Source organism: Ornithorhynchus anatinus, chromosome 21 (genome assembly GCF_004115215.2).
Source record: "Ornithorhynchus anatinus isolate Pmale09 chromosome 21, mOrnAna1.pri.v4, whole genome shotgun sequence".
NCBI classification, from domain to species: Eukaryota; Metazoa; Chordata; class Mammalia; order Monotremata; family Ornithorhynchidae; genus Ornithorhynchus; species Ornithorhynchus anatinus.
The window spans coordinates 2267992-2288881 of record NC_041748.1 but is presented as its reverse complement, the minus strand read 5'-3'; the positions used below and the strand labels follow the sequence as shown (position 1 = coordinate 2288881).

The 20890-nt window shown below is 58.2% G+C and overlaps 1 protein-coding gene across 1 annotated transcript; it reads right to left on the bottom strand.

The window, feature by feature from the left end:
- Nucleotides 1–3526: 3526 nt before the first annotated feature.
- On the bottom strand, nt 3527–20612 carry BCL2L1 (BCL2 like 1). Its single transcript, XM_029049223.2, has 3 exons — nt 20548–20612; nt 16322–16944; nt 3527–5388 (listed from the first exon to the last, which is right to left on the bottom strand). Exons 2-3 carry the CDS (start codon nt 16796–16798, stop codon nt 5251–5253), a joined length of 615 nt encoding a protein of 204 aa, XP_028905056.1. The 5' UTR covers nt 16799–16944; nt 20548–20612; the 3' UTR covers nt 3527–5250.
- Between the last annotated feature and the right edge of the window lie 278 nt (nt 20613–20890).

Genomic DNA, 20890 nt, shown 5'->3' with positions numbered 1-20890 from the left:
CGGACGCGGTCCCGGTCCCACGCGGCGCTCTTTATTCCCCGTTTTACGGATGAGGGAACCGAGGTATGGAGAATGATGACGACGATGATGATATCTGCTATGCCGGCTCGGCCCCTCGTCCGCTGGGTGGCCTTGGGCAAGTCACTTCAGGCCCGTCAATGGGCAGGGATTGTCTCTATCTGTTGCCGAACTGTACATTCCCAGTGCTCTGCACATAGTAAGTGCTCAATAAATATTATTGAATGAATGAATGGACTTCTCTGGGCCTCAGTGACTTCACCTGGAAAATGGGGATCGAGGCCGGAGGGATAAACTCGCTCCCTATCCTCAAGGAGCTTCGCCAGTCGGTAGGACGGGGTCTGGCTCCAACCCGATTGATTCGGACGGATTTATCGAGCGCTCCCCGTGTGCGGAGCACCGTACCGAGCGCCCGGGAGATTGCAATCCAACAACATAACCGACACATAACAATAGTAACGTTGGTATTTGTTAAGCGCTCACTATGTGCCGAGCACTGTTCTAAGCGCTGGGGGTGATACAGGGCGATCACGTGGTCCACGTGAGACTCGCGTTCTTCATCCCCATCTTCCAGATGAGGGAACTGAGGCCCCGAGAAGTGAAGTGACTTGCCCCAAGTCACCCAGCCGACAGGTGGCGGTGCTGGGATTAGAACCCATGACCCCTGACTCCTAAGCCCGGGCTCTTTCCACTGAGGCACTACGCTGCTTCCCCCCTGCCCACGGTGAGTTTAGGAGCTTGGATCTCCCCGAACTTCGAACGGGGCCCGACACGTAGGAGGCGCCTAATACATACCATCATCGTCGGGAGGGGGGGGGGGTCTTCGGTCAGGCTTCCCCGCGGCCCCCGAAGAGCCACACGAGACACACGTGGACGCTGCGAATCCAACACGGTTTATTAGAGAATCTGCATTTTCACCGGCACACAGACTATTCCAAAAAAGTCGGGGAGGCGGGGGTGGGGGAAGGAGCGGGGGGCATTGGTTCCGCCAGGCCGGGGGGCCGGGGGCGGGAACCAAGACGCGCGCCGTTCCCGGCCCGCCTCAGTTTCCCCCTCCCCGGGGCTACCCGTCACGGGCCCCACCTGGTGAGGGAGGACCCTCCATTGGTTTCACACATAAATACAGACACACGCTTAACAAAAATAGTATATCGTATTCACATGGAATAAAAACTAGTCTCAAATATGTACAGCGAAGACAAGGCCATGGTACACGGGCGAGGCGGGCCCGGGGACCCGGGTTCTCATCCCGCCTCCGCCCCGCCGGGTGACCTTTGCCCAGTCACTGCCCTTCTCCGGGCCTCCGTTTCCTCCTCTGTCCGAATAGGGGGTGGGGGGTGGGGGGGTTTCAATCCCCTCCTCTCCCTCGGTCTGGGGGCCCCGTGTGGGACGGGGATCGTGTCCGCCCTGACTCCGCTGGGTCTCCCCGCGGCGCTAAGCACAGTGCTTGGCACGGAGTAAGTGCTCCAGAGATAGCACAAAGTAGTGGGGGGGAGGGAGGGAGGGAGAGTGGGGGCGGCGGGGGAGACTTTTTCTTTTTATGGGATTTGTATTTAGTGCTTACCATGTGCCGGGCACTGTACTAAGCGCTGGGGGAGATCCAAGCGAATGGGGTCGGACACGGTTCCTGTCCCACGTGGGGGCTCCTGGTCTTCATCCCCATTTTTCAGAGGAGGGAACTGAGGCTCGGAGTAGGGAAGCGACCGGCCCAAGGTCACCCGGCAGATAAGGGCCGGAGCTGGGATGAGAACCCAGCTCCTTCTGACTCCCGGGCCCGGGCTCTACCCGCTAGGCTTCCCTGCTTCTTTTTCGGCCACGACGTTTGTCCGTCCTGCTCCATCCTCCCTCTCCCTCCTCCGATCCTCGTCTTCCCTCCCTGATCCCAGGATTGCTCCGGGGGGGCTGGGGCGGGACACGGAGGAGCTCAGTACAGTGCTCCACACCCAGGAGGCGCTCGGCAAGTAGCACGGACTAGACCGTCAGCTCGTCGTGGGCCGGGAACCTGACTACGGGCTCTTATCTCGGACTCTCCCAAGCGCTCAGCACGGCGCTCTGCACCCGGGAGGCGCTCAGTAAATACCATCGGTCGACGGACGGTACGATCCTGGAGGGCGGGGGTCGTGCTTTCTGGCTTCTCTTGGTCTCCCCCTGGCTCTCAGTCCGGTGCTCTGGACTCAAAAGGCGTCCAATAAATAGTATTGTCGGATAGAACGGGAGCTCATCGAGGGCAGGGATCCTGTCTCGTAATCTGCTCCGGCCGGGAGAGCGCTTGATATGGGGTTCTGCACACGGAAGGCTCCCGATAAATAGCACTGATAAGCTCCAATAAATAGCACTTACACTAAGCTCCTTGAGGGCAGGAATCGGGTCTACCGATTCTACTGCATTCTCCCGAGCGTTTAGCACGCTGCTCCGCACCCGCAGAAGGCGCCCGATAAATAGCATCGACGGTTGGGCCGCAAGCTCCGTCAGGGCAGCGGGGACCTTACCGGCTCTAGCGCTCTCCTGAGCGCTCAGTCCAGTGCTCGGCACACGGCAGACCGTCAGCTCCTTGAGGGCAGGGATTGGACTAGCTCTATCGCACTCTCCCTGGCGCTCAGTCTACCGTTAGGCAGCCGGCAGGCGCTCAACGGATAGCACGGCTGGATCCTAAGCTCCTCGAAGGTGGGGGGGGGGGCGCGGCTCTACTGGACTCCCCCGGGAGCCCAACCCAGTGGCAGGCAGACGGCAGGCGCTCAATAAATAGCACGGATAGATTGATCGTAAGCTCCTGGAGGGCGGGGATGGGGTCTACGGGTTTCGGGAGGCTGGGCCGGCGCGGTCCCGCTTCTCCGGACGCTGAGGGAGATGGGGGGGGGGGGGTACGGGAGTGGTCCCTGCCTCTCCTGGGAACGGAGGCAATTATGGGGGGCGGCGGGGAGGAGGAGGGGAGACCTGCAAGGGGCACCGTGGCATCAGGCAGGACAACCTGGAACTTGGGGGCGCTGCCCAGGGGTGGCTGGGTTTGGTGGCCGGGAAGCATCTTCATCATCATCGTAATTACGGTACTCGCCAAGCACTTACTATGTGCCAAGCACTGTTCTAAGCGCTGGGGTGGATACGGGCTAATCGGGTTGGACGCGGTCCCTGTCCCACGTGGGGCTGACCGTCTCCATTCCCATTTTACGGAGGAGGGAACTGAGGCCCAGGGAAGCGGAGTGACCGGCCCAGGGTCCCGCTGCAGGCGGGTGGAGGAGCCGGGAGGAGAACCCGGGTCCTCCTGCCTCCCCGGCCCCGGCTCTGCCCGCTCGGCCGCGCCGCTTCTCTGCCCCGCACTTAAGGGTCCCCTCCCCAGGGCAGGCCTCTGGGTTCCGATGCTCCCGGCTCCGCCGTGTGACCTTGGACGGGTCACTTGTCCCGACCGACCGGAGCTGCTGAGACCGGGGAGGGGGTCGGCGAAGGACGGCGGGAGAGGAGGGCCTGGGTGTAGGGGTGGGGGGGGAAATGACTTATCCCGGTCACGCTGGAGGAAAACAAAGCTGGTTTATTCTTTTTCCAGGGACACGAGCCTTAAAGATCCTTTTAATCATCTCTGAGGCTGCCGGTCAGCTTGTCTGGGGGCGTGGAGCCCCCCGCCCCGGCACGGGGGCTCTCCCTGCCCGAGGGGAGAGCTGACGGGTCGGGGTGTCCCTTTCGGAGGGGAGAGCTGCCGGGTTAACGGGGCCCTCCCTGAGGGGAGAGCTGTCCGGCCAGGGATGTCCTTCCCCGAGGGGAGAGCCGAAGGGTCGGCGTGTCCCTCCCCGAGGGGAGAGCTGACAGACTAACGTGTCCACCCTAGAGGGGAGAGCTGCTGGACCGGGATGTCCCTCCCTTAGGGGAGAGCTTACGGGTCGGGGTGACCCTCCTCCCTGAGGGGAGAGTCTCTCCCCGAGGGGAAAGCGGCTAGGCGGAGAGTCCCTCCCCGAGGGGACAGCTACCAGACTAACGTGTCCATCCCGGAGGGGACAGATGCTGGGTCGAGGTGACCCTCCCCGAGGGGAGAGCTGACGGGCCGGGGTGACCCTCCCTGAGGGGAGAGCTGATGGGTCGGGGTGTCCCTCCCCGAGGGGAGAGCCGATGGGTCGGGGTGTCCCTCCCCGAGGGGAGAGTTGATGGGTCGGGGTGACCCTCCCCGAGGGGAGAGCTGACGGGCTAACGTGTCCCTCCCCGAGGGAAGAGCCTCTAGGCCGGGGTGCCCCTCCCCGAGGGGAGAGCCGATGGGTCGGGGTGTCCCTCCCCGAGGGGAGAGCCGATGGGCCGGGGTGACCCACCCCGAGGGGAGAGCTGACGGGCCGGGGTGACCCTCCCTGAGGGGAGAGCTGATGGGTCGGGGTGTCCCTCCCCGAGGGGAGAGTTGATGGGTCGGGGTGACCCTCCCCGAGGGGAGAGCTGACGGGCTAACGTGTCCCTCCCCGAGGGAAGAGCCTCTAGGCCGGGGTGCCCCTCCCCGAGGGGAGAGCCGATGGGTCGGGGTGTCCCTCCCCGAGGGGAGAGCCGATGGGCCGGGGTGACCCACCCCGAGGGGAGAGCTGACGGGCCGGGGTGACCCTCCCCGAGGGGAGAGCTGATGGGTCGGGGTGTCCCTCCCCGAGGGGAGAGCTGATGAGTCGGGGTGTCCCTCCCCGAGGGGAGAGTTGATGGGTCGGGGTGACCCTCCCCGAGGGGAGAGCTGACGGGCTAACGTGTCCCTCCCCGAGGGAAGAGCCTCTAGGCCGGGGTGCCCCTCCCCGAGGGGAGAGCCGATGGGTCGGGGTGTCCCTCCCCGAGGGGAGAGCCGATGGGCCGGGGTGACCCACCCCGAGGGGAGAGCTGACGGGCTAATGTGTCCCTCCCCGAGGGGAGAGCCACTGGGCTGGGGTGACCCTCCCTGAGGGGAGAGCTGAGGGGGTGGATTGTCCCTCCCGGAGGGGAGAGTTGCCGGGTTGACATGTCCCTCCCCGAGGGGAGAGCTGCCGGGCCAGGATGACCCTCCCCGAGGGGAGAGCTGCTGGGCTAACGTGTGTCCCTCCCCGAGGGGAGAGCTGAGGGGCCGGGTCGTCCCTCCCCGAGGGGAGAGCCACCGGGCTAACGACTCCCACCCCGAGGGGAGAGCGGCCGGGTGGCCCGGTCGTCCCTCCCCGAGGGGAGAGCCGCCCGGTTTCTTTATTTGACATCTGCAGCGGGGCGGGGGGCGTTCTCATTTGCAGGCAGGGTGTCGGGGTCCGGGGTCCGGGGTCACTTGCGGGTGAACAGGGAGCCGAGCAGCAGGACGGCGGCCACGGTGAGGCCGGTGAGCAGCCAGCGGTTGAAGCGTTCTTGGTCCTTCCGGCTCTGGGCGGCCGCGTCGTTGCCGTAGAGCTCCACGAACGTGTCCTGCAGCGGGGGGACGGAGGGGGACACGGCGGGGGCCGGGGGCAGGCGCCCGTGTCAGTTGGGGATCCCACCCCTCTCACCGCCTGCCGCCAGGCCCCTGTCCATCGCCGTGACGACGGAGCCCCCGAGGCACAGAATGTCCATTCTCTGTCCATACGTCGGTAACGACAGACAAAGCTCCAGGGTGGTGGAGCCCAGAACCCCCATTGCCCCCTAGGAATGACCCAGGCCACAATTACCATAATCATAATAATGGTATTTGTTAAGGGTTTACTATGTGCCAAGCACTGTTCTAAGCTCTAGGGTACATCCAAGGTCATCAAGTTGTCCCACGTGGGGCTCACGGTCTTCATCCCCTTTTGACAGATGAGGCCACTGAGGCCCAGAGAAGCAGTTTGCCCAGGGTGACGCAGCAGATACGTTGTGGTGCCGGAATTAGAACCCACATCCCCTGACTCCCAAACCCAAGCTCTTTCCACTAAGACACACTATTTATAATATTATGGATAATCGCACTCTTGGTTAATAATAATAGTAATAGTGGTATTTGTTGAGTGCTTACTATGTGGCAGGCACAGTACTAAGCGCCACCCCCATTTTCCTGATGAGGGAACTGAGGCCCAGAGAAGTGAAGTGACTGGCCAGAAATCACACAGCCGACAAGGGGCGGAGCCGGGATTAGAACCCAGGTCCTTTTGACTCCCAGGCCTGGACTCTATCCACTAGGCCACCCTGTTCTCCCAGTGTTAAATACTATGTGCTAAACACTGGGCCAAGCCCTGAGAGAGACACAAGATCATCAGGTCCGACACGATTAGCATTCACGGTCATAGGGGGAGGGGGAACTGGGATCGAATCTCCATTTTACAGAGGAGGAAATGGAAGCCCAGAGAAGTGAAGTGACCGGGCCGAGGTCACCCAGCAGACAAGGTGGGCACCATATGGGAGAGACCAGAGTTGACAGACGCGTTCCCTGCTCACAAGTAGCTGGGAGTCTAGGGGACAGTCCGTCAATCACTGCTATTTATGAAGCACTTACTTTGTGCAGAACGCTGTACCGAGTGCTTCGGAGAGCCCAATAAGAGAATTAGTGGCCAGATTCTTTGCCCACAAGGAGCTGAGAGTCTACAATCATCCATTCAATAGTATTTACTGAGTGCATAATATGCGTAGAGCACTGTACTCAGCGCTTGGAATGTACAATTCGGCAACAGATCTCTGACGCGGGAAGACACCGGGACGATTCCTGAGAGGCGGGTTCCTTAGAGCCCGGGCCCGGGAGTCAGAACGACCTGGGTCCTCATCCCGGCTCCGCCACTTGTCTGCAGTGTGACCTTGGGCAAGTCGCTTCAATTCTCTGGGCCTCAGTTCCCTCCTCTGGAAGATGGGGATGAAGACTGTGAGTCCCATGTCAGACAACCTGACTACTTTGTATCTACCCCAGCGCTTAGAACAGTGCTTGGTACACAGAGAAGCTGCGTGGCTCAGTGGCAAGAGCCCGGGCTTGGGAGTCAGAGGTCATGGGTTCGGACCCCGGCTCCGCCACTTGTCAGCTGTGTGACTGTGACAAGTCACTTCACCTCTCTGTGCCTCAGTTACCTCATCTGTAAAATGGGGATTAAGACTGTGAGCCTCATGTGGGACAACCTGATTACCCTGTATCTATCCCGGCGCTTAGAAAAGTGCTCTGCACATAGTAAGTGCTTAACAAATACCAACATTATTACATAGTAAGCGCTTAACAAATACCATCATAGTGCTTAGTTCGGTGCTCAAGAGCTTAGTACAGTGCTCTGCACATAGTAAGCGCTCAATAAATACTATTGAATTCTTCCCATCCCAGCTCCGCCATGCACCTGCTGGGCGATCTTGGGCAAGTGGCTTCCATTCTTTGGGCCTCAGTTCCCTCATCTGGAAAATGGGGATGGAGCCTGTGAGCCCTACCTAAGACATGGACTGTGCCTGACCCTACTACCCTGTATCCACCCCAGGGCTTTCCACAGTGCCTAGCACATTGTCTAGTGGGGGAGAGAACGTTAGAAATCCTGGCTTAGTGGCAAGAGCCCGGGCCTGGGAGTGAGAGGTCGTGGGTTCCAATCCCTACTCCCTCGCTTGTCAGCTGTGTGACTCTGGGCGAGACACTCTACTTCTCTGGGCCTCAATCCCCTCATCTGTAAAATGGGGATGAAGACGGTGAGCCCCATGGAGGACAACCTGACGGTCTTGTATCTACCCCGGTGCTTGGCCCATAGTAAGCACTTCACACAGAACCACCACTGGTTTATTTTTAAATATTTTATAATAGTCAACTTAAAGATATACACAGAGTGACTGACAGGTCTGTGGTGGAGAGATGACGTTGCAGTAATGAAATTGGCGCCAGGTGGCTTCACACCCCCACCAGACCGGAAACGGAAGTGGCATCGGGAGCGCGCGGCGGCCATTTTCCCAGCCGCTCACTGTGGGGGCTGAGCTAACCTGGCCGGGGGGGGGGGGGGGGGGGGAGGAGAAAAGAAAGGGGTCTCACGTCTCGCGAGACTTTGGGGACCCCGCGCGCGCGCACTCCCTCTCCCTCCCCTGGGAGGGCGGGGACAACCGGCTTCCCGCGGCCACCGCCCAGGGCGGTCCGATGACGCGGCCCGCTTTTGTTATGGCAACGGAAGTGGAGGCGGGGGGGCGGGGCCCGGTCTCCTGGCAACCGCCGTGACTGACGCTTCCGCAAGCCAAACGCACTCAACTAGCCGCGCCCCGAGGGAGGATCAAGGGAAGCGCCCAGTTGTCATGGATACCGCGAGCGACGTCACGACCGCCGCCCTTCGCGGGGGCCCCGAAACCACGCGCCAGTGACGTCACGCGCCTTGGTGGGCGGTGTCATTCATTCATTCATTCATCCATCCGTCCATCCATCCATCCATCGGTATTTTTTGAGCGCTTCTTGTGGGCGGAGCACTGTGCTGAGCGCTTGGGAGCGTCCACTCCAACAATAAGCAGTGACGTTCTGGGCCCACAACCACCTCACTGTCTAGAGGGGGCGAGACACGTCGATACAAGTAGCTAAAGTATTTATTTATAAGTGGCTTTATAAATAAATATTTACCTATAAATATATTCATAAATCACATGCATAAATATTTATAAATATTTCTGTTTGTAAATGCAAAATATCTGTTAATAGCGCAATGTAATTTATAGTTGAACAATTCACTTATGTTTAAATTTAGAATATTCATGAACAATGAATATCTATAGATCATATTGAATTGTATCAATTATATAAACATTTATAAATATATGCATAAATTCAGTTACTATCCTTTCATATCTATATGCTATATAAAATTGTATTACATTAATTGCATTATATTTCTAGATTTATAAAACCAGAGAATATATCTATATATTCACATATATAAAATTGTGTTATATTGAGTTGTATTATATATTATAAATATTTATAAATACATGTATAAAACCCCCCCAGCTCCCATACACATTCATTCACTCCATCGTATTTTTGAGGGCTTACTATCCACGACATACAGAGCGCTTAGTACAGTGCTGCGCACACAGGAAGCGCTCAGTCCATACCCTTGGTGATGGTGCCCCCTGGATGGCTGCGGATGGGCTCCGTCCTCATTAGCAGGCACACGGTAAGCGCTTAACAAGTATCATTATTATCATCGCGATGAATATGACCCTTACCGTGTGGCAGGTCCCGGCTCCCTAATACAAAATTAATACCGATAATAATGGTCTGTTAAGCGCTTACTATGTGGCAGGCACTGTACTAAGCGCTGAGGCGGATCCAAGCGAATCGGGTTGGTCACGGTCCCACGTGGGGTTCACAGCCCTAATCCCCATTTGGCGCATGAGGGAACTGAGGCCCAGAGAAGTCAAGGGACCGGCCTAAGGTCACACAGCAGACAAGTGGCAGAGGCGGCATTAGAACCCAGGACCTTCTGACTTGCGGTCCGCCATGCTGCTGCTTCTCCCTCACGCTGATTATCCTGGGGCTGGGGGTGGGCAGCTGCCACAAGGCGAGCGGGAGACCCTTTTTTTTAAACGGTTTTTGTTACGGTCTATGTGCCGGGCTCTGTGCTAAGTGCCGGGGGAGATCCGAGCTCATCAGGTTGGACCCGGTCCCATTCCCCCGTGGGGCTCACGGTCCTCATCCCCGTTTTCCAGATGAGCCGACTGAGGCCCGGTGGAAGGGACTGGGCTCAGGTCACCCAGGGGACAAGCGACGGAGCCGGGATGAGAACCCAGGTCCCCTGACTCCCAGGACTGGGCTCTACCCGCTAGGCCGTACTGCAGGTCTCTTCCTCAAGCTTGGGGGAGCAGAGAGGGATGGGGGGATGGGGGAAGCGGAGAGGTAAACTGAGTCAGCTCCGTGTCCTCCCCCCGCTCGCCCTCGGGGCCGGCCGGGGCCGGACTTCCTCTCGGGCCGGGCCGTACCGTCCCTTCAGGCCGGGGTTATTCTGGGGACCGGAAAGCTGGGAGGAAACTGCGGGGTGTGACGTCAACCCCTCCTAATCGGCGCCGCACCACACTCTTGCCCCGTCACCCGCTGACTCACTTTCCCTCCTGGTGCCTCGGTTTACCCCGGGCCCAAGCCCAGCCGCTCCTGGGGAAGGCCGAGGGGGGTGGAGCCCCGTTGTCGCCCCCTCCCCCTGGGGGGACTGGGATTTGGGGGTCGGGGTTCACCGAGGGGGTCCTGTCGGGGGGCGGAAGCCGGGGCCCGAGGACGCCCGGGTCCCCGCTGCTCCTGTTTTTGAGAAGAGGAAGTGGTTGGGCCGGGAAGATAACGGTGTCTGGGGGGGGCGGGGGCGGTTATCGGGGATGCCAGAGTGGGTGGGGATCCCTCCCCCCACCCCCCGGACCTGCTGGGGTTCCCCCGGCCACCCCCCGTCACCCTGGAAACGGACGGGAGACTCCGCCAGGCGCTCGCTGTGGGCCGAGCAGCGTCTCCTGGCTCCCAGGTGCTCAGGACGGTGCCCTCGAAAAATAATAATTATGGTATTTGTTAAGCGCTTAATCTGTGCCGGGCACCGTTCTAAGCGCGGGGGTGGACACGGGCCAATCGGGTTGGACGCGGTCCCCTGTCCCCCGTGGGGCTCAAGGTCTCCATCCCCATTTGACAGATGAGGGAACCGAGGCCCGGAGAAGGGAAGCGACTGGCCCAAGGTCACACGGCAGGCGAGTGGCGGAGCCGGGATTAGAACCCGTGACCGCCTGACTCCCGGGCCCGGGCTCTACCCGCTTCGCCACGCTGCTTCTCAGAGGGCTCAAGGGTCGGGGAGGAAAATGGGTATGGAATCCCCATTTTACAGGTGGGCAGACTGAGGCCCGGAGAAGTGAAGTGCCTTTTAAAAAAAGGAAGGTATTTCTTAAGCGCTCACTATGTGCTGGGGACTGTACTGAGCGCTGCAGGGACATCCGAGCGGATCAGGTCGGACACGGTTCCAGTCCCACAAGCGGATTCACATTCTTCATCCCCACAAGTCTCTTATCTTATTAAGTCACTTCGCTTCTCTGAGCCTCAGTTTCCTCCTCTGTAAAATGGGAGTTCAATCCCCGCTCTGTCTCCCCCTTAGACCGGGGGCCACCTGACTGGGTTGTATCCCCCCAGCGCTTAGTACAGTGCTTGACACATTCATTCACTCACTCAATCGTTTTAATTGAGCACTTGCTGTGTGCAGAGCACTGGACTAATAGTAAGGGCCTAACAAATACCAAATTATTATTATTCATTCTTTCACTCGTATTTACTGAGCGCTTACTGTGTACAGAGCACTGTACTAAGCGCCTGGAAAGTACAATTCAGCAACAAAGAGAGACAATCCCTGCCCACAACGGGCTGACGGTCTAAAAATTATGATGTCACTTATTAAGTCACTTCCCTTCTCTGGACCTCAGTTTCCACCTCTGGAAAATGGGGATTCGATCCCCGTTCTCCCTCCGATTTAGACTGTGAGCCCCGTGAGAGAGAAGGATTGGGTCCACCCTGATTGTCTTGGATCTCCCCCAGTGCTTAGTACAGTGCTTGGCACATAGTGAGTGCTTAACAAATACCATCATTATTATTATGTCATTTATCGAATTAAGTCGCTTCACTGAGCCTCAGTTTCCTCATCTGTAAAATGGGGACTTGATCCCCGTTCTCCCTCCTCCACAGACCTCCTGTGTGACCTTGGATGAGTCGCTTCACTTCTCTGGGCCTCGCTTTCTATAAAATGGGGGTTCAATCCGTCCTTCTTCCCCTTAGACCGGATGGGACGGGGACTGGGTCCCACCTTAATCATTCCTATCATCTACCCCAGCGCTCAACACAGAGTTGGGGGTCAGGATGTAGCCCCCAGCACAGAGTCGGAGCTCAGCACAGATTCTTTTTTTTAAATGGCTATTCGTTAAGCGCTTACTATGTGGCCGGCACTGTAGTGAGCGCCGGGGTGGATCCAAACAAATGGAGTTGGACCCTATCCCCGTCCCCCGTGGGGTTCACCGTCTCCATCCCCATTTGACAGAGGAGGAAACTGAGGCCCGGAGAAGGGAAGTGATCGACCCAGGGTCATATAGACGGGTGAGGGAGCAGGAATTTGAACCCAGAACCTTCTGGCTCTCAGGTCCGGGCTCCAAGGGGAAACCGGATGGTCGTCACAACACCTGGACGAATATCTGCCGGGGGGGCTGGGGGCAGGGCATTCCTGGGGCCGGCTTGGCTTCCTTCCTCCCTCCCTGCTTCCTTCCTTTTCCTTCCTCCCTTTCCTTCCTTCCTTCCTTCCTTCCTTCCTTCCTTCCTTCCTTCCTTCCTTCCTTCCTTCCTTCCTTCCTTCCTTCCTTCCTTCCTTCCTTCCTTCCTTCCTTCCTTCCTTCCTTCCTCCCTCCCTCCCTCCCTTCCCTCCCTTCCCTCCCTTCCCTCCCTCCTTTTTTCCTGCAGTTGCCCAACAACCCCCGGCTGGATTCGAGTTAGACTTCTCGGTGAGACACGCGGTGACAGAGACGGAAGCAGAGACAGAGGTGGACAGAGACAGAAACGGACCCAGAGGCAGAGACACCAAGGTACAGAGAAAAATGTAGGAAGAGACAGAGACCGACACAGAGGCGGAGACAGGCAGAGATGGGCATGGACTGAGACAGACACAGAGATACAGAGACAGACACAGAGGCAGAGAGACAGAGATGGACCCAGACTGCGAGAGACAGAAGCAGACACAGAGACGGATACAAAGACACAGAGACAGGCACAGAGACAGAGATGGGTACAGGCTGAGAGAGACACACACAGAGATACACAGACGAAGAGAGACAGAGACAGACACAGGAAGAGACAGAGATAGAGACAGAGAGACACAGACGCAGAGAGACAGAGATCTTCATTGGCAGAAACAGACACAAAGGATACAGAGACAAATAGAGACAGAGAGAGACACAGAGAGAGAAAGAGGCAGAGGTAGAGAGAGATGGGCACAGAGAGACAGAGATGTTCACAGGCTGATGAACAGACACAGAGGATACAGAGACAGACAGAGGCAGAGACAGAGATGGGCACAGACTGAGAGAGAGAGAAACAGAGACTGACACAGAGATACAGAGACAAATCTAGACAGGGACAGGGATAAAGACAGAGACTTACAGAGACAGGGCAGAGACAGAGCAACACAGAGAGACAGAAAAGAGACAGACACAAAAATGCAGAGACAAATCTAGACAGAGACAGAGGCAGAGACAGTCAGAGACGGTCCCAGACAGAGATACAAAGGGAGAGACAGAGACGGATCTAGATAGAAACAGGGGCACGCAGACTGAGAGACGGAGACAAAGAGAGGCAGAAACAACACAGAGAGACAGAGACAAGGGTAGGCAGAGACGGGGTGAGACAGAGGCAGACGTAGAGACACACAGAGACAAAGATAGATCTGGAGTGAGATGGGCTCAGAGAGACAGAGACACAAAGAGACAGAGAGAGACATGGGCAGAGACAGGCAAAGTTGGGGCTGGGCCGGGGGGTTTTGGGGGGAGAGGAGGGAGACGGGACCCCAGACTTGTCTTCTGTAAAATGGGGATTTAGGGAAGCAGCGTGGTCTAGTGGTTGGAGCCCGGGGCCTGGGAGTCGAAGGACCTGGGTTCTAATTCCGGCTCCGCCACTTGTCTGCTACATGACCTTGGGACGGTCACTTCCCTTCTCTGGCCCTCAGTTTCCTCTTCTGTACAATGGAGCCGCGGGGCCGGTCCTCCCTCCCCCTCAGGCGGGGACTGAGCGCCACTTGAGAAGCAGCGTGGCTCAGTGGAAAGAGCACGGGCTTTGGAGTCAGGGCTCATGAGTTCGAATCCCAGCTCTGCCATTTGTCGGCTGTGTGACTGTGGGCAAGTCACTTAACTTCTCCGTGCCTCAGTTCCCTCATCTGTAAAATGGGGATTAAGACTGTGAGCCCCACGTGGGACAACCTGATTCCCCTATGTCTACCCCAGCGCTTAGAACAGTGCTCGGCACATAGTAAGCGCTTAACAAATACCAACATTATTATTACTTGATGGCCCGGTGTCCGCCCCGGGAATCGGTACGTAGCGAGCGCTCGCTTCCCAAATCCCGTGGGAATGGGGATGATTGTAATACGCCTGTCCTCCCCACTTCCCCCTCTTAGATGGGGAATCTTGCCCCGCCTGACTGAATCGGCTCCACCGCGGCGCTCAGCACATAGTCAATACTATGTTTTCGGACTGTCCTCTCCCAAGGGCTTAGTAAAGGGCTCCACACACACTAAGCGCTCAATAAATACGACGACTGAATGAATACTGAAAAGGACCGAGTTACCCGATTAGCTTGTGTCTCCCCCGGGGCTTGGCCGAGTGCCTAGCACATAGTCAAACGCTGAACCTTAGACCGCTAACCCGGTCCCACCTGAACGGATCGCCTCTACCGCAACGCTCGGCACACAGTCGACGCTGAATAGGACCGAGTCTGACCGGTTTGGCTTCTATCTCCCTCAGATTTTGGTCCAACGCTTAGCACATAGTCAACGCTGAAGCTTGTATCTCCCTCAGGTCTTAGCCCAATACTTAGCACACAGTCAACACTGAGGCTTGTATCTCCCTCAGGTCTTAGCCCAACTCTCAGCACACAGTCAAAGCTGAAGCTTGCACCTCTCCCAGAGCTTAGCCCAATGCTTAGCACAGAGTCAACACTGAAGCTTGCATCTCCCCCAGCGCTCAGCCCACAGTCAACGCGGAAAGGTATGGAGTCCCAACCTGATCGGCTTCTAACTCCCCCAGGGTATAGCACATAGTAAGCACTACTATTATTCTTCTATCCCTATCCTCCCTCCCCCATTGGACTGGGAGCCCTGCGGGGGAGGGACAAGACCGTCTTGTCTCTGCTGCAGCGTTCAGTACATAGTAAGCTCTTTTAACCCTCCAGCACTTAGGTCCAGATCCAGAATTTATTTCAATTTAACGTCCGTCTTCCTCCCTCGACTGTCGGCTCCTTGTGGGCAGGGAATGTGTCTGCTCTATTGTTGTACTAGATTCTCCCGAGTGCTCAGTAACAGTGCTCTGCACACGGTAAGCGCTCGATAAATACGACTGATGGATTGATCGGACTCCCCCAAGCGCTTATTACAGTGTTCTGGAGACGGTGAGCGCTCAATACCATTGACTGATTATTGGACTCTCCCAAGCGCTTGGCACAGTGTTCTGCAGCCGGTAAACGCTCAATAAATACAATTAATTGATCACTGGACTCTCCCAAGTGCTTAGTACAGTGTTCTGCAGACGGTAAGCGCTCCATAAATACCACTGACTGATTATTGGACTCTCCCAAGCGCTTGGTACAGTGTTCTGCAGCCGGTAAACGCTCAATAAATACAATTAATTGATCACTGGACTCTCCCAAGCGCTTAGTACAGTGTTCTGCAGACGGTAAGCGCTCCATAAATACCACTGACTGATTATTGGACTCTCTCAAGAGCTTAGTCCAGTGCCCTGAGAATGGTAAGCGCTCAATCGAGCCCACTGAATGCTCACTCTGTGTCGCAGGTGCTCAATAAATACCATTGAAGGATGCATTGGTTACTGAATGCACCCAAGTGCTCAGTCCAGTGTTCTGCACAAAGTAAGCAAGCGCTCAATAAATACCACTGACGGATAGACTGCCAGCTCGTTATGGGCAGGGAACGTATCTACCCACTCCGCTGTCCTGAACGCTCAGCAGTGCTCTCCTCCCAGGAAGCGCTCAATAAGTAAGTACCATTGACGGACTGCTCTGACAGACCGACAGGCGGGACTGGGGCGGCGCCGGTTCCGTTATGCCTCCTCCCCGTCCCCGAGGGCTCAGCACAACGCGAGCCCCTGGTCACCCACCCCAACCCCACCCCCCCCATTTATCATCAGTATCTGCTCGAACCCAGGCAGCTCCCAACGGGTGGTCGGCGGGGGTGGGGAAGGCCGGGCTGAGAGGGCCGAGGAGGCCGGTCTGAGAGGGCCAGGGAGGCCGGTCTGTGGGGGACAGGGAGGCTGATTTGTGAGGGTCGGGGAGGCCATCTTCTGAGGGCCGGGGAGGCCGGTTTGTGAAGGTCGGGGAGGCCCTTTTGTGAGGGCCGGGGACGCCGATTTATGAAGGTCGAGGAGGCCTTTCCGTCAGGGTCAGGAAGGCCAGTTTGTGAGGGCCACGGAGGCTGATTTATGAGGGTCAGGGAGGCCGGTCTGCGAGGGCCAGGGAGGCCTTTTAGTGAGGGCCGGGAGGCCGCTTTATGAAGGTCGGGGAGGCTGATTTACGAAGGTCAGGGAGACCTTTTTGTGAAGGTGGGGGAGGCCGGTCCGGGTGGGCCGGAGCGGCCGATCTGCGGCGAGCGGGGTGTGAGTCTCGGCGCGGGCCGCCCCCTCCCCAGTCGGTCGCCCGCCCGCCCGCCCGCCCGCCCGCAGACCCGCCCCCGCTCACCCAGCCTCCGTTGTCTCGGATCCAGGGGTCGAGGCGGCGGTCGAGGTAGGTGGCCATCCAGCTCCCGACGCGTCCGACGAGGGGGCCCATCTCCTTGTCGGCGCTCTCCACGCAGAGGGCCCCGCCGAAGGCGAAGAAGGCCACCACGCGGCCCCAGTTGACGCCGTCGCGGAAGAGCTCGTTGACCACCTGCTCGAAGCTCTGGTAGGCCGTGGCCGGGGTGATGTGCAGCTGCCAGGCCAGGTCGCTGAACGCCCGCCGGTACCTCACCTCGAACTCGTCCCCGGCCTCCCTCAGGGTCCGCCTCACGGCCTCGTCGTCGTCCTCCGCCGCCGCCGGGGCCGCCCGGCCCCCCTCGGCCCCCTCGGCCCCCGTGTCCGGGGCCTCCGGGTCGACCAGCCGGCTCCAGTCGTGCCCGCGCTGGGCCAGCTTGTAGGAGACGAAGTCTCTCACCAGGTCGTAGTTCCGCAGAGACATCTTCAGGCCGGGGCGTCCATGGTGAGGTCGGGGCTGGCTCGGGCGGAGGGGGCGGCCGGGGGGGGCTCCTCCTGCCCCCCCCCCTCCTCGCTTTCTTCTATTTTCTCTCTTCGGCCCCTCTCGGGTCCCGGGCGACGAGGCGGGACCTGCACCACCACGACAACGAAAATTGGGGTCTACCGCTACTCCTCGCGGGTATTACGGTACTCCTGAAGCGCTCGCTCTGTGCCGAGCGCTTCTAAGCGCTGGGGTAAAAAAAAAAACAACAGGTCGTCGGGCTGGACCCGGTCCCCGTCCCGCCTGGGGCTCGTGGGCTTCATCCCCCTCCGACGGAGGAGGGGACCGAGGCCCGGAGAAGCCAAGTGACCGGCCCGAGGCGGACACGTGGCGGGGCCGGGATTAGAACCCGTGACCTTCTGACGCCCAGGCCCGGACTCTACCCACCAAGCCGTGCTGTAGTCAGGGTATTTGTTAAGCGCTTACTGGGTGCCAAGCACCGTTCTAAGGGCTGGGGGAGACAAAGGTCATCAGGTGGTCCCCCGTGGGGCTCGCAGGCTTCGTCCCCATTTGACAGATGAGGTCACCGAGGCCTAGAGAAGGGGAGTGGCTTGCCCAAGGTCACCCAGCAGCCAAGGGGGCGGAGCCGGGACTAGAACCCACGTCCTCTGACTCCCAAGCCCGGCTTCTTGTCACTAGGCCACGCTGCTTCTCTAAATGCCTGGCCCTGTAATTATAATTGTAATAACACTAACAGTGCTGGTAATGTGTTAGGCGCTTACTATGTGTCAGGCGTTGTTCTAAGCGCTGGGGGATATCCAGGATAATCCGGTCGGACCCAGTCCCCGTCCCACCTGGGGCTCACAGTCTTCATCCCCGTTTTGCGGAGGGGGGAACCGAGGCCCAGAGAAGGGAAGTGACTGGCCCAAGGTCACCCGGCTGGCAAGGGGCGGAGTGGGGATTAGAACCCAGGTCCTTCTAGCGCCCAGGTCTGGGCTCTACCCGCTAGGCCGCCCCGCTTTTACTCGGAGCGTGGGGTGGATCCAGGCAGATGGAGTTGGACAGGGCCCGTCCCTCGTGGGGCTCACCGTCTCTCTGATGGACAGAGAGGTCAGGCCGCCAGTCGTTCGATTGTATTTATTGAGCGCTGACCCTGTGCAGAGCACTGGACAAAGCGCTGGGGAGAGGACCATACAACAATTTATTCATTGAAACGTATTTATTGAGCGCTGACTGTGTGCAGAGCACTGTATTAAGTGCTGGGGAGAGTCCGATACAACAATAACTGGGCAAATTCCCTACCCACAAGGAGCTGTTGGTCTAGAGGGGGAGAGGGACATGAAGAGAAATCAACATACTGTGTGCACAGCACTGTACTAACCGCTTGGGAGAGTCCAATAAACAGATTAATTCCTTGCCCTCGAGGAGCTCACAGAGGGGGAGACGGATGTTAATAGAAATCCATCAGTTGTATTTATTGAGCTCTTACTGGGTGCAGAGCACTGTACTAAGCGCTCGGGAGAGGACACTACAACAATAAACAGACGCATTCCCTGCCCAAAGCAAGCTCACGGTCTAGAGGGGGAGACGGGCGTTAACAGAAATCCATCAATTGTATTTACTGAGCACTTATTGTGTGCAGAGCACTGTACTAAGCGCTTGGGAGAGTCCAATACAATAATAAACAGACACATTCCCTGCCCATAACAAGCTCAGAGTCTAGAGGGAGAGACGGACATAAATAGAAATAAATTGGATTATGGATGTGGACATGAGTGCTGCAGGGCTGGGAGGCGGGAGGAAAAAGGGAGTGAGTCAGGGCGACGCAGAAGGGAGTGGGAGAAGAGAAAAGGAGGGGCTTAGTACACCACCCGGTAAGTGCTCACTAAATACCACTGACTAATAGAGTGTCAGCTCCTTGAAGGCGGGGACTATGTCTCTTTACCCTATTGGACTTTCTCCAGCGCTTAGTACGGCACACAACAGGCGCCCAATAAATACTACCGGCTAATTGTCAGCGGCTTGGGGGTGTGGAAGCAGTCTCTTCACTCTACTGGACTCCCCCCAGGGCTTAATACAGCACCGAGTAGACGCTCAATAAATACCACTGACTAATAGATCGTCAGCTGCTTGAAGGCGGAGAATGTGTCTCTTTACCCTCCTGGATTCTCCCCAGCGCTCAGTACAGCACCCGGTAGGCGCTTCATAAATACCACTGACTAATAGATGGTCAGCTTCTGGAGGGCGGGGATCCTTGCCTCCTTACCCAGTTGGACTCTCTCCAGTGCTCGGTAAAATGCTCTGCACTCAGAAGGACCTCGATAAATATTATTGATTGATTGACAGACGGTCAGCTCCCTTAAGGGGAGGGGGGGGTGTCTACGGCATCTATTAGCCGCCCCCAAGCGCTTAGTACAGTACTCTGACACCCCCCCCCAAGAGGTCCATAACCTCCCAGAGGGCAGGGAGCACCTGCCGTCTCGCCCGCTCCCGGGCGTTCGGTACAGTGCTCGGTACCCTGTGGTTGATTCATAGAAAAGCAGCGAGGCCCAATCAGTGGTATTTATTAATAATAATAATGATAATTTCTGTATTTGTTAAGTGCTTACTATGTGCCAAGCACTGCTCTGAGCACTGGGGGAGATACAAGGTCATCAGGTTGTCCCACGTGGGGCTCACAGTCTTCATTCCCATTTTACGGATGAGGGAACTGAGGCCCGGAGAAGTGAAGTGACCCGCCCAAGGTCACACAGCAGACAAGTGGCGGACCCGGAATCAGCAGCCAGGACCTGCTGACTGCCAGGCCCGGGACCTACCGACTGGGCCACGTTGTGTGCGGAGCACTGTGCTAAGCGCTCGGGAGGGTCCGATTCAACAGAGCGGACACATTCCCTGCTGACAAGGAGTTGACACAGTCTACTGTGTGCAGAGCAGTGTACTGAACGCTTGGGAGAGTCCAATACAACAGAGTTGGCAGCCCCGTCCGCTGACCCGCCAGGAGCTGACAGTCAATCAGGCCACCCATGGTTATTTACGGAGCTCTTACCGTGAGGAGAGCGCTGTACTGGGCACTTATCACGAGTAGAGCATTGTACCAAGCGTTTACTTCGAGGAGAGGACTGTACTGAGCGTTTAAAGTGAGGACAGCGCTGTCCTGAGTGCCATACTGAAAGAGATTACTGTGAGCAGAGCACTATACTGAGTGCTCACTGTGGCTTAGTGGCAAGAGGCCGGGCTTGGGAGTCAGAGGTCGTGAGTTCTAATTCTACCTCACCACTTCCCTTCTCTGTGCCTCAGGTCCCCCATCTGTCAAATGGGGATGAAGACCGGGAGCCCCACGGGGGACCACCTCATTACCGTCTATCTCCCCCAGTGCTTAGCACATAGTAAGAGCTTAACAAATACCACTATTACTATTATTATTAAGTGCTTCCTGTGAGGAGAGCGCTGTAGTGAGCGCCTCCCCTGAGGAGAGAGTGCTATACTGAGGATTCCCATGAGGAGAGTGCTGAAGTGAGCGCCCCCCGTGAGGAGAGAGCGCTACACTGAGGACTCCCGTGAGGAGAGCGCTACAGTGAGCGCTGTCGTGAGCGCCTCCCCTGAGGAGGGCGCGCTCTACTGAGGATTCCCGTGAGGAGAAGGCTGAGGTGAGCGGCCCCCGTGAGGAGAGAGCGCTCTACTGACGACTCCCGTGAGGGGAGAGCGCCGCAGTGAGCGCCCCCCGTGAGGAGGGCTCCGTAGTGAGCGCTTACCTGGAGGGCGGCGCTGGACGGGTCGGCGGGTCGGCGGGTCTGCGGGTCGGTGCGGGCGCCGGCAGGTGCGGCGGGGCCTGAGGGGGCGGGGCGGGCGGGGCGGGGCCTGGGGGGGGGCGGCGGGGCGGGGCGGGGCGGCCGGTCACGCGCCTGACCTCGGGCGCCGGCCCTGCCGCCCGAGGTCGGCCGCTCCCGCGCAGCGTCCCGGGCCGGGGCCGCGCGGGCGCGAGAGAGGGGGGGGGGGGGCGGGGCACAAAGGGGCCGCGGGGCCGCGCGCGCGCCCCCGCCCCCGCGCGTCCGGGCCGGCGCCGCGTTGCTAGGCAACCGCTTCCCCCTCCCCCCC

What these genes read in the sequence shown, in the direction of transcription:
- BCL2L1 (XM_029049223.2), bottom strand. Translation starts at nt 16,798, where the DNA reads ATGTCTCTGCGGAACTACGACCTGGTGAGAGACTTCGTCTCCTACAAG. An exon ending in TCCGAGACAACGGAGGCTGG is followed by an intron (nt 5,389 to 16,321) that starts GTGAGCGGGGGC and finishes CCCCCGCTGCAG; the next exon opens with GACACGTTCGTGGAGCTCTA.